At 37.7% G+C, this 12,338-nt stretch overlaps 1 protein-coding gene across 3 annotated transcripts in view; it reads left to right on the forward strand.

The window, feature by feature from the left end:
* Positions 1-12,338, forward strand: part of ABCE1 (ATP binding cassette subfamily E member 1) — a 36,385-nt gene that overhangs the window by 21,682 nt on the left and 2,365 nt on the right. For 2 of the 3 annotated variants that reach the window (XM_082390027.1, XM_082390028.1), the window contains exons 14-17: positions 961-1,071; positions 1,162-1,304; positions 1,423-1,545; positions 10,899-11,010. In XM_082390027.1, coding sequence (XP_082246153.1) covers positions 961-1,071; positions 1,162-1,304; positions 1,423-1,545; positions 10,899-11,010 — 489 coding nt within the window. Of the gene's footprint in view, positions 1-960; positions 1,072-1,161; positions 1,305-1,422; positions 1,546-10,592; positions 10,862-10,898; positions 11,011-12,338 lie in introns of those variants that run through there. The other variant, XM_082390029.1, reaches the window with a different exon arrangement.

The raw sequence follows: 12,338 nt of genomic DNA on the forward strand, positions 1-12,338 counted from the left end.
TTGCAAATCATATATCTAATAAGGTACTCGTATCCAAAATATATAAAGAACTCTTACAGCTCAATTTTTAGATGAGCAAAGGATTTGAATAGACATTTTTCCAAAGAAAATATACAGATAGCCAATAAACACATGAAAAGATGCACAGCATCGTTAGTCATTAGGGAAATACAAATCAAAACCACATTGAGATACCACATCACACCCACTAGAATGACTTAAAGCAGAAAGACAATAACAAGTATTGCTGAGGATGTAGAGAAATTAGAACCTCATACGTTGCTGGTGGGAATGAAAAATGGTAGAGCCACTGTTACTCTGCCATAAAAAGAAATAAAACACTGATACATGTTACAATATGGATGAGCCTTAAAACATTATGAAATTAACCTCCTTTGATTTCTGCAGGTGTTGTAATGAACTAATTAACTACAGTATCTATGCTCAGTACCTCAGTACTCACTCATGTTGGGAATATTTGAGATGGCTTGGCTTACAAGGAAAATTTTATCATTGATGCTTTCTATAAGCTTAGCTTTTAAGTTCTCAAACTCAGCCCTCTCCTCAGATAACAACTTAAAAGACATCTTAAATTCATCCCTGTCATATTATTGTGCATTTTGTGTTAGCTCACAGATTGCCGAAGATTACTTGATACCCATAGTGACCTTTAGAAGTATTCCTAGTCTCTAATGATTTCTTCCCTGAAACCTTCATCATTTACTACTTTCAAATTTTAAGATTTTTGTTTTGTTTTGTTTTTAACTTGGACATGGTGGGTTTTTAATTTTTAAAATCTCAAAAAACATGTCATAGCTGATGGATAAGCATCAAAATACTATCGATATCTGTTGGTGGCAAATTGATATACTTTTGCTGTGTAGCTTAACTTTCTCAAGATTCATAATTAGAGTAGTTCTGTACTGAAATAAAATTTCAATACTTTTCCATTAAAAACAGGGAAGTGTTCGCCAGCTACTACATGAAAAGATCAGAGATGCTTACACTCATCCACAATTTGTGACTGATGTAATGAAGCCTCTGCAAATTGAAAACATCATCGATCAAGAGGTACTCTAAATAATTTTTGTTGTTTTATCATTTTATTATTTTAAACTTTGGATGTCTCTACATGGTTTACTGAACTTCTTTTGCAAATAGGTGCAGACATTATCTGGTGGTGAACTACAGCGAGTAGCTTTAGCTCTTTGTTTGGGCAAACCTGCTGATGTCTATTTAATTGATGAACCATCTGCTTATTTGGATTCTGAGCAAAGATTGATGGCTGCTCGAGTTGTCAAACGGTAATGTCACGCTCATAAGAGTATTACCTGTGATCATGTGTAGTGGCAGACAAAAGTGCTTAACATAGTATTTGAATATGATGATATAAAACTAAGATTTCAAAATCATGTGTTTTAGTTTCATACTCCATGCTAAGAAGACAGCCTTTGTTGTGGAACATGACTTCATCATGGCCACCTATCTAGCAGATCGAGTCATTGTTTTTGATGGTGTTCCATCTAAGAACACACTTGCAAACAGGTAAAACTATTTTGTAAACTATTCAAACCTAATTATAAGTTCCAACACTTAGAAACTTATTTTATTTAGTTATTTATTTCAAGTTGGCTGGCTCTTTTTTTTATAATCTTTATTGGAGTATAATTGCTTTACAATGTTGTGTTAGTTTCTGTTGTACAACAAACTGAATCAGCTATAAGTATACATATATCCCCATATCCCCTCCCTCTTGAGCCTCCCTCCCGTCCTCCCTATCCCACCCCTCTAGGTCATCTCAAAGCATCAAACTGATCTCCCTGTGCTATGCAGCAGCTTCCCACTGACCATCCATTTTACATTTGGTAGTGTATATATGTCAGTGCTACTCTCTCACTTCGTCCCAGCTTTCCTTTCCCCCCACTGTGTCCTCAAGTCCGTTCTCTACGTCTGTGTCTTTATTCCTGCCCTGCCACTAGGTTCATCAGTACCGTTTATTTATATTCCATGTATGTGCATTAGCATACGGTATGTGTTTTTCTCTTTGTGACTTAACTTCACTGTATGACAGACTCTGGGTCCATCCACCTCATTACAAATAACTCAGTTTCATTTCTTTTTTAATGCTAATATTCCATCGTATATATGTGCCACATCTTCTTTAATCATTCATCTGTCTATGGACATTTAGATTGCTTCCATATCCTGGCAGTTGTACCACAATGTTCATTGCAGGAATATTTACATGTATCTTTTTGAATTATGGTTTTCTCAGGGTATATGCCCAGTAGTGGGATTGCTGGGTCAAATGGTAGTACTATTTTTAGGTTTTTAAGGAACCTCTATACTGTTCTCTATAGTGGCTGCATCAATTTACAATCCCTCCAACAGTGCAAGAGGGTTCCCTTTTCTCCACACCCTCTCCAGCATTTATTGTTTGTAGATTTTTTGATGATAGCCATTCTGACTGGTGTGAGGTGATACCTCATTGTGGTTTTGATTTGCATTTCTCTAGTAATTAGTGATTTGAGCATCTTTTCATGTGTTTGTTGACAATCTGTATGTCTTCTTTGGAGAAATGTCTATTTAGGTCTTCTGCCCATTTTTGGATTGGGTTGTTTGTTTTTTTGATTCTGAGCTACATGAGCTGCTTGTATATTTTGGAGATTAATCCTTGTCAGTTGCTTCGTTTGCAAATATTTTCTCCCATTCTGAGGGTTGTCTTTTTGTCTTGTTTATGGTTTCCTTTGCTGTGCAAAAGCTTTTAAGTTTCATTAGGTCCCATTTGTTTATTTTTGTTTTTATTTCCATTTCTCTAGGAGGTGGGTCAAAAAGGATCTTGCTGTGATTTCTGTCATGGAGTGTTCTTCGTATGTTTTCCTCTAAGAGTTTTATAGTGTCTGGTCTTACATTTGGGTCTTTAATCCGTTTTGAATTTATTTCTGTGTGTGGTGTTAGGAAGTGTTCTAATTTCATTCTTTTACATGCAGCTGTCCAGTTTTCCCAGCTCCACTTATTGAAGAGGCTGCTTTTCTCCATCATATATTCTTGCCTCCTTTGTCAAAGATAAGGTGACCATATGTGCGTGGGTTTATCTCTGGGCTTTCTATCCTGTTCCATTGATCTATATTTCTGTTTTTGTGCTAGTACCATACTCTCTTGATTACTGTAGCTTTGTAGTATAGTCTGAAGTCAGGGAGCCTGATTCCTCCAGCTCCGTTTTTCTTTCTTGATTGCTTTGGGTACTCGGGGTCTTTTTTGTTTCCATACAAATTGTGAAATTTTTTGTTCTAGTTCTGTGGAAAGTGCCATTGGTAATTTGATAGGGATTGCATTGACTCTGTAGATTGCTTTGGGTAGTATAGTCATTTTCACAATGTTGATTCTTCCAATCCAAGAACATGGTATATCTTTCCATCTGTTTTGTATCTTTGATTTCTTTCATCAGTGTCTTGTACTTTTCTGCATACAGGTCTTTTGCCTGCTTAAGTAGGTTTATTCCTAGGTATTCTTTTTGTTGCAGTGGTAAGTGGGAGTCTTTCCTTGATTTCTCTTTCTGATTTTTCATTGTTGGTGTACAGGAATGCAAGAGATTTCTGTGCATTAATTTTGTATCCTGCTGCTTTACCAAATTCAGTGATTAGCTCTACTAGTTTTCTGGTGGCATCTTTAAGATTTTCTATGTACAGTATCATGTTACCTGCAAACAGTGACAGTTTTACTTCTTCTTCTCCAATTTGGATTCCTTTTATTTCTTTTTCTTCTCTGATTGCTGTGGCTAAAACATCCAAAACTATGTTATGTTGAATAATAGTGGTGAGAGTGGGCACCCTTGTCTTGTTCCTGATCTTAGGGGAAATGGTTTCAGTTTTTCGCCATGGAGAATGATGTTTGCTGTGGGTTTGTCATATATGGCCTTTATTATGTTGAGGTAGGTTCCCTCTGTTCCCACTTTCTGGAGAGTTTTTATCATAAATGGGTGTTGAATTTTGTCAGAAGCTTTTTCTGCGTCTATTGAGATGATCATATGGTTTTTATCCTTCACTTTGTTAATATGGTGTATCACATTGATTGATTTGTGTATATGGAAGAATCCGTGCATTCCTGAGATAAACCCCACTTGATCATGGTGTATGATCCTTTAGTGTGCTGTTGGATTCTGTTTGCTAGTATTTTGTTGAGGATTCTTGCATCTGTGCTCATAAGTGATATTGGCCTGTAATTTTCTTCTTTTGTGACATATTTGTCTGGTTTTGGTATCCGGGTGATGGTGACCTCATACAATGAGTTTGGGAGTGTTCCCCCCTCTGCTATATTTTGGAAGAGTTTGAGAAGGATAGGTGTTAGCTCTTCTCTAAATGTTTGATAGAATTCACCTGTGAAGCCATCTGGCCTTGGGCTTTTGTTTGTTGGAAGATTTTTAATCACAGTTTCAATATCAGGACTTGTGGTTGGTCTGTTCGTGTATTTATTTCTTCCTGGTTCAGTCTTAAAAGGTTGTACTTTTCTAAGAATTTGTCCATTTCTTCCAGGTTGTCCATTTTATTGGCATATAGTTGCTCGTAGTAGTCTCTCATGATCCTTTGTATTTCTGTGGTGTCAGTTGTTACTTCTTTTTCACTTCTAATTCTGTTGATTTGAGTCTACTCCCTTTTTTCCTGATGAGTCTGGCTAATGGTTTATCAGTTTTGTTTATCTTCTCAAAGAACCAGCTTTTAGTTTTATTGATCTTTCCTTCATTTCTTTTTCATTTATTTCTGATCTGATCTTGATGATTTCTTTACTTCTGCTAACTTTGGGGTTCTTTTGTTCTTCTTTCTCTAATTGCTTTAGGTGTAAGGGTAGGTTGTTTATTTGAGATTTTTCTTGTTTCTTGAGGTAGGATTGTATTACTATAAACTTCCCTCTTAGAACTGCTTTTGCTCCATCCCATAGGTTTTGGGTCATCATGCTTTCATTGTCATTTGTTTCTAGGTATTTTTTTATTTCCTCTTTGATTTCTTCAGTGATCTCTTGGTTGTTTACTGGCGTATTGTTTAAGCCTCCATGTGTTCGTATTTTTTACAGTTTTTTTTTCCTGTAATTGATATCTAGTCTCCTAGCATTGTGGTCAGAAAAGATGCTTCATACGATTTCAGTTTTCTTAATTTACCAAGGCTTGATTTGTGACCCAAGATGTGGTCTATCCTGCAGAACATTCTGTGTGCACTTGAGAAGAAAGTGTATTCCTTTGTTTTTGGATAGAATGACCTATAAATCTCATTTTTCTCCATCTGGTCTAATGTGTCATTTAAAGCTCATGTTTCCTTATTTATTTTGTTTGGATGATCTGTCCGTTGGTATAAGTAGGGTGTTAAAGTCCCCTACTATTATTGTGTTACTGTCGATTTCTCCTTTCATGGTTGTTAGCATCTGCCTTATGTGTTGAGGTGCTCCTATGTTGGGTGCATAAACACTTATATCTGTTATATCTTCTTCTAGGATTGATCCTTTGATCATTATGTGGTGTCCCTCCCTATCTCTTGTAACAGTCTTTATTTTAAAGTCTATTTTATCTGATACGAGTATTGCTACTCCAGCTTTCTTTTGATTTCCATTTGTATGGAATATCTTTTTCCATCCCTTCACTTTCAGTCTGTATGTGTCCCTAGGTCTGAAGTGGGTCTCTTCTAGACAGCATAAATATGGGTCTTGTTTTGTATCTATTCAGTCAGTCTATGTCTTTTGGTTGGGGTGTTTAATCCATTTACATTCAAGGTTACTATCGATATGTATGTTCCTATTACCATTTTCTTAATTGTTTTGGGTTTGCTTTTGTGGGTCTTTTTCTTCTCTTTTGTTTCCCACTTAGAAAAGTTTCTTTAGCATTTGTTGTAAAGCTGGTTTGGTTGTGCTGAATTCTCTTAACATTTGCTTGTCTGTAAAGCTTTTGACTTCTCTGTCGAATCTGAATGAGATCCTTGCTGGGTAGAATAATCTTGGTTGTAGGTTTTACTCTTTCATCACTTTAAGTATATCCTACCACTCCCTTCTGGCCTGTAGAGTTTCTGCTGAAAAATCAGCTGATAACCTTATGGGGATTCCTTTGTATGTTATTTTTTGGTTTTCCCTTGCTGCTTTTAATATTTTTTCTTTGAATTTAATTTTTGTTAGTTTGATCAGTGTGTGTCTTGGTGTGTTTCTCCTTGGGTTTATCCTGTATGGGACTCTGTGCTTCCTGGACTTGGGTAACTATTTCCTTTCCCATGTTAGGGAAGTTTTCAACTACAATCTCTTCAAATATTTTCTCAGACCCTTTTTCTTTTCTTCTTCCGGGACTCCTATAATTCAAATGTTGGTGCGTTTAGTGTTGTCCTAGAGGTTTCTGAGATTGTCTTCCTTTCATTCTTTTTTTCTTTACTCTGTTCCTCGGCAGTTATTTCCACCACTTTGTCTTCCAGCTCTTTTATCCATTCTTCTGCCTCAGTTATTCTGCTATTGATTCCTTCTAGAGTGTTTTTAATTTCAGTTATTGTGTTGTTCATTACTGTTTGTTTGCTCCTTAGTTCTTCTAGGTCCTTGTTAAATGTTTCTTGTATTTTCTCTATTCTGTGTCCAACAATTTGGATCATCTTTACTATCGTTACTCTGAATTCTTTTTTAGGTAGTTTGCCTACTTCCTTTTCATTTATTTGGTCTTGTGGGTTTTTATCTTGCTCCTTTGCCTGTAAGATACTTCTGTGTCTTCTCATTTTGTCTAATTTACAGTATTTGAGGTCTCCTTTCCCTAGGTTGCAGGGTCGTAGTTCCTCTTGCTTCTGTTCTCTGCCCGATGGTGGGGTTGGTCCAGTGTCTTGTGTAGGCTTCCTGATGGGAGGGACTGGTGCCTGCGTTCTAGTGGGTGAAGCTGAGTCTTTTCCCTTTGATGAGTAGGGCCGTGTCATGTGGTATGTTTTGGGGCGTCTGTGAGCTTAGTATGACTTTAGGTAATCTGTGTGCTGATGGGTGGGTTTGTGTTCCTGTCTTGTTTGTTGTTTGGTGTGAGGCGTCCAGCACTGGGAGCTGCTGGCAGTTGGGTGGAGTCGGGTCTTGGATTCAGATAGAGGCCTCCATGAGAGCTCTCAGAGATTAATCTTCCCTGGGGTTGGGAATTCTCTAGTGGTCCAGCATCCTGGACTTGGTGCTCTCACTCCAGAGCCTCAGGCCTGACTTTTGCTCAAGGGACCAAGACCCCGCAAGTTGCTCGTCCTGGCAATAAAGGGGATTTAAAAAAAAAAAAAAGACTAGCAACACCCCAGACAGGTAAGAAGTATAATCAAACAGAAACAGGAACAAGGAAACGTGCACACACACAAAAGAAACAAAAACAGAACCAAATAAATCAAATAGCAAGAGAACAACCAGACAAACAAAAGAACCCAAGAACGAAATCAAACAATTAAGAAGAAAGTTGACAACAACCCAAAACCAAAGCAGAGTGCCAACTGAAGAGTGAAGCAAAGAAACAAAACAAACTGACAAAAATGATATTAAAAAAACAAAGAAAAAGGGGAAAGAAGACAACAACAGAAAAGCAGCGTAGAAACAGAAATATAAAAAAGATAAAACAGAAAACGTATTTAAAAAAAAAAGACAAACGAAACCCTGGAGAAATGGTAAAAACAAAATCAAACCAAAAAAAAAAAACCAGAAACAGGGAAACACACACACATGTAAAAGAAAAACAGTCAAATAAAACAAAAAAGCAAGAGAAAAACCAGACAAATAGAAGAATTCAAAAATGAAATCAAACAATTAGGATTAATACTAACAAAAACACATAACCTAAAAACAAAAGCAAAGCAGTGTGCCCACTGAAGAATAAAGCAAGGAAACCGAACAAATCTATAAAAATGATTTAAAAAATAGTAAAATAAAAAGGGAAAAACACAGGACAACAGAAAAGCAAAGAAGAAATGGAAATATTAAAAAATATATATTGACAAAAAATACGGGACAGGAACACAGAACAACAGAAAAGCAAAGTAAAAATATAAATATATTCCAAAAAAAGATAAAAATATGTTATAAAACAAAGATCCAAAAGACTAAATAAAAATCTAAAACAACAAAGAAAAAAAAGAAAGTAAAACAAACCAAAAAGAAAAAAAGAAGAACCAACAACAGAATGAATCAAAACAATAAAATTAATAGTAATAATTATGTTTCCCTGGGGTCTCCGCTGTGAGGGTCCTTGCACACACTGTGAGCCACAGCCCCCCTCTGCCTCCCCAGGAGCCCCTCCTCTGCCTCTGGGCTGGTCTGTGGACCTGCTGTGGGCCCTGTGGGGACCCCTCCGACTCTAATGTGGCCCAGTTCCCACGTGTGCTGCCCCCAAAGTCCACAGCGGCCAGAGCTGGACCGTTTTCATTTGTGGGAACACTCATTGTCTACTCAGATGTTCCATAGACGCAGGGTCTTCCTAGCTGATCGTGGGGATTTAATCTGCAGCTTGTGCTGCCAGTGGAAAGATTTTCCATCCTCTTCCTTAGTCACCCCGTCCCTGGGGTTCAGCTTTGGTTTTATCCCCACCTCTGCGTGTCGTCTGCCCGCAGGAGTCTGGTCCTGAGGCTGCCTTGGAGCTCTTGGGTCTGGCCCTGTGAGGACTGGGTACAGAGGTGGTATGACTGCTTGGATCTGCATTTGGAGCCCCAGCGGCACCAAATGCACAGGGTAGCCGTCGGCCATGGGTGCAAGAGATACGGCCTGAGTGAGGGCCTTTTCCGGCACCCAGCGTAAGGCACGTGAGGGCCAACCCTGGCTGGGGTTTTTCTGGCACCCGGCAGCAGGCATGTGAGGGCCAGCCCTGAGAGGGTGGTGGTGTTTTTTTTTTAATTGCCCCGCAGCCGGCACATGAGGGCCAGCTCTGAGGGGGCTTTTTTATGTCTCAGCAGCCAGCGCACAAGAGCCAGCCCTGAGTGGGCTTCTTTTATTGTCATTGGCAGGCGGTGACGTGGGGAGAGAGAGGTTACAATAGTGTCTCCTCTGCCTGCGGGGGACTTAGCAATAGTGCCCTGCTTCCGTGGCAGCCAGTCTTCCTCCACAGGCATTCCCTGCTGCGGATTTCCTCCCTCCCGTCCCCTCAGTCCGTCTTCCCAGAGCCAACAGCACTTTTCACTCTGGGCCTGTTCTCCAATCCCCACACACCAGCTCTCAGCCCCCTTGCACACCTGTGAACACACATCCCAGTCTGGGTCACGTAGGGCCATTCTACGGGCCATCTGTGTGTTTCTTACTCTGTCCTGTCTGCTACGGATCAGCAGCTTCACCCTCTTCCAACAGCCTGAGATGCTTCCCTTCTGTCCCAATCGATTTCCCCGTCAGAGGGGGGGTTTCCCCAAATTCGAGAATCTCTCCTCTGCTTCAGTTCCCCCGCCCCAGGGTGCGGTCCCATCCGGCTTCCTCTTCTCCTCCCTTCTTTTTTTCCATCCTACCCAGTTATACAGGGATCTTTATACTCCTTTTCGGTGTCCAAGGTCTTCTGCTAGTTTTCGGCTGGTGTTCTGTGATAATTGTTGCATCTATAGATGTATTCCTGATGCATCCGTGGAGAGAGATCAACTCCACGTCCACCTACTCTCTGCCATCTTGAATCTCCCCAGAAGATTATTTTAAATTTTCCAATCAACATATAGACATAAGTCATACTGTTTTAATTTTTAATAAGGAAAGAGATAACCAGAAATTCTAGAAATGATTTTGTAACTCCCAAGATTATGCATATTCGGTACTGGATGGCCCTGGGTAGAATAGTGGTTTTTAGACTATGGTATAGAACTCCTGACCCAGGGGAATAAGCATGCGGAGCTTTGGGCCCCTCACCTTTTCTTTCAGGTTCAGTTTTGTCTGTTTCATTATTTGGATGCATGATTTGCCCAATTTACACCGCTAGTGGTAAAGCTCACTATACCCCAAATATCTGGTATTAATGTACAGCAGAGTTAAAAATGAATGATTTTACCTCCTCTGTCCCCTTTTTTCCTTATTGGCTTGATTGAGAGTACTTGTAATATAAAGAACTTTCACATTAGTTTATGAGAAATTTTTTTTATGAGAAATTTTTTACACTTTTAGTGCTGAAACCTTATTGGGTTGAACTGTATGAAGTTCCTGATATTCAGCCATTTGACCTGTAAAAACAGCAAGTTCATGTGATTCCAACATAATGTTTCCTGGTTTAGGGAGGAATGGATTTGCTATTTGAATACATCCAAGGAATAGAAGTACTAAACTTATTAGAATTCCTTTTTTTTTTTTTCTATTTAAAATTTATGTATCAATTACTGAAAATAACACAACTTCTTTGAGAGTTAGGGAAATTTCTTAGACTACATAAAGCTATTCAAATAGTGATCCTCCCTTTGTATTTACAAAATGCTTAAAATGTTCCACATGTATGATATGACTTAACATGATTTAAGAACTAGTTTGGGTGAGAAAAGATGAATAAAGTATAGAAATTTTAAAAGGTGTTATTACTAAACACCATTATGTTGTACATATTGCTTTGTGCCAAATTTCTAACATAAATATTACCTTTTCTGTTAAATTCTCTTCTCCCCTAAAAATCTTAGATTTGAAATTCTTCAATCAAATAATTTTTCTAAAGCAGTACTTCTCACTGACTTTTTTTCCAGATCAGAAACACTTTAAACTGTGTTTGTTTTGCATAAAAATATAGCCAAACAAACTACATAGTCCAAGCAAAGACATTTCTGAATATAGACTTTATAATGTACTGTGACTATACTATTATCCAGATGACTTTTGATTGGGGAATTAGAGGGAACAGTGATTCGTAATACTCTTCCTCCTAAAAAAGTAATTAAACTGGGGGGGTAAAATTCAGTCACAACTGATAGATTTTATTTTTCCTCTAGTCCTCAAACCCTTTTGGCTGGCATGAATAAATTTTTGTCTCAGCTTGAAATTACATTCAGAAGAGATCCAAACAACTATAGGCCAAGAATAAACAAACTCAATTCGATTAAGGTATGTAGAAAAATTACCTTAAATCACGGATAACTTCTCAGTGTAAATAATTGAAAAGCATGTTTTAAATTGAAGGCTGTGTCACTAAAATCTTATGTCATTTCATTAATTCTAAGATTCATGTTTTTCACATTTTAGTATCTGATGGCATACTTCAGTCTGATAGGTAGCAATTGTGATGTAGCTGCCATTGCTGCATTGTCTGTTTGAGTTGCACCCATTGTTGTACTGCTTGTGTTGAGTTTGCCATTTAATGTCTTCAGAAAGATTACACTTGAAACAGAAGTTTTTACAAATACCTTAATATTTCTTACACATTTTGTGCACGCAGAAGAGCAACACATGATTAAAATGCATATTTTAAGAGTCTAAACAAACTTCTTCAATGAGCATTAAATTCTAAATAATGAAAAAACATTTTGTCAGTTAAATTGGCAGTGGTTTTTTTCTTCTTGGTAGTATGTAAAATAATTTTGTACCCTATACTTGATGTAGTCTGTGAAATATGGTTTTTAGAAGGCAGTCATTTCTTCATTGCCCAAAAAAAAAATGAATGCTAAAAAAGCATTTCTGTGTTTCTGGTATCCCTGCAATGCCTCTTTAAAATGCTGCTTACATTTCATGGCCCTCTAGCCATCGTCCTTAATACTTAGAAGCTTTAGAAGTATGTTAACACGTACCTGTCCTTTCATATTTGTACTTCTCTAGCTTTGCTACTAAAACGTGACCTCTTAGAAGGCAGAGACATGGTGCACATCATGTATTCTTAAGCACCTAACATAATATCTGGATGCCTTTAGCCTTCACTATATATTTTGTTTATAAATGTTTACTCTCTGGCCAGGATAATGAAATGGCAAGTTTTAAATTAAATTTGAAGAGTTTTCTCAGTTTTGAAAAGCATATTAAGCAGAAGAGAGGAACTAAATGTTAGAACACTTATTATGCACAGCTTAATTTTCATAAGAATTTCTTCTGAAGCATTACAAACACTTTGTGTTGTAGTTTTCTTGGGTAGAGACTTAGTTCAGTCCCCAGGTACACTTATCATTTTCTCTATATCCACTCATCCTAGACAGTCATACCTCAATCCTAATAAGGGAGCAAGCAGCTAGGCAAGTAGGTAGATGGATCATTACTGGCCAGTCTGTAGACAGTGCCGGGAAAAATTATTTTTATATACTTCTTGTGTAATAGGCAGTTCTCAAACTGACAGTGTTACTTTTTTACCAGAAGCTTAAAGTTAAAATGATAAAAATGGAATTTAATAGTTTTTCTGGAAACAATATTTTATATAACAAAGTTTTATATGTTTAAGTATTTTATGT

This window comes from Balaenoptera borealis (genome assembly GCF_965194805.1).
Source record: "Balaenoptera borealis genome assembly, chromosome: 4".
In the NCBI taxonomy this organism is placed as follows: Eukaryota; Metazoa; Chordata; class Mammalia; order Artiodactyla; family Balaenopteridae; genus Balaenoptera; species Balaenoptera borealis.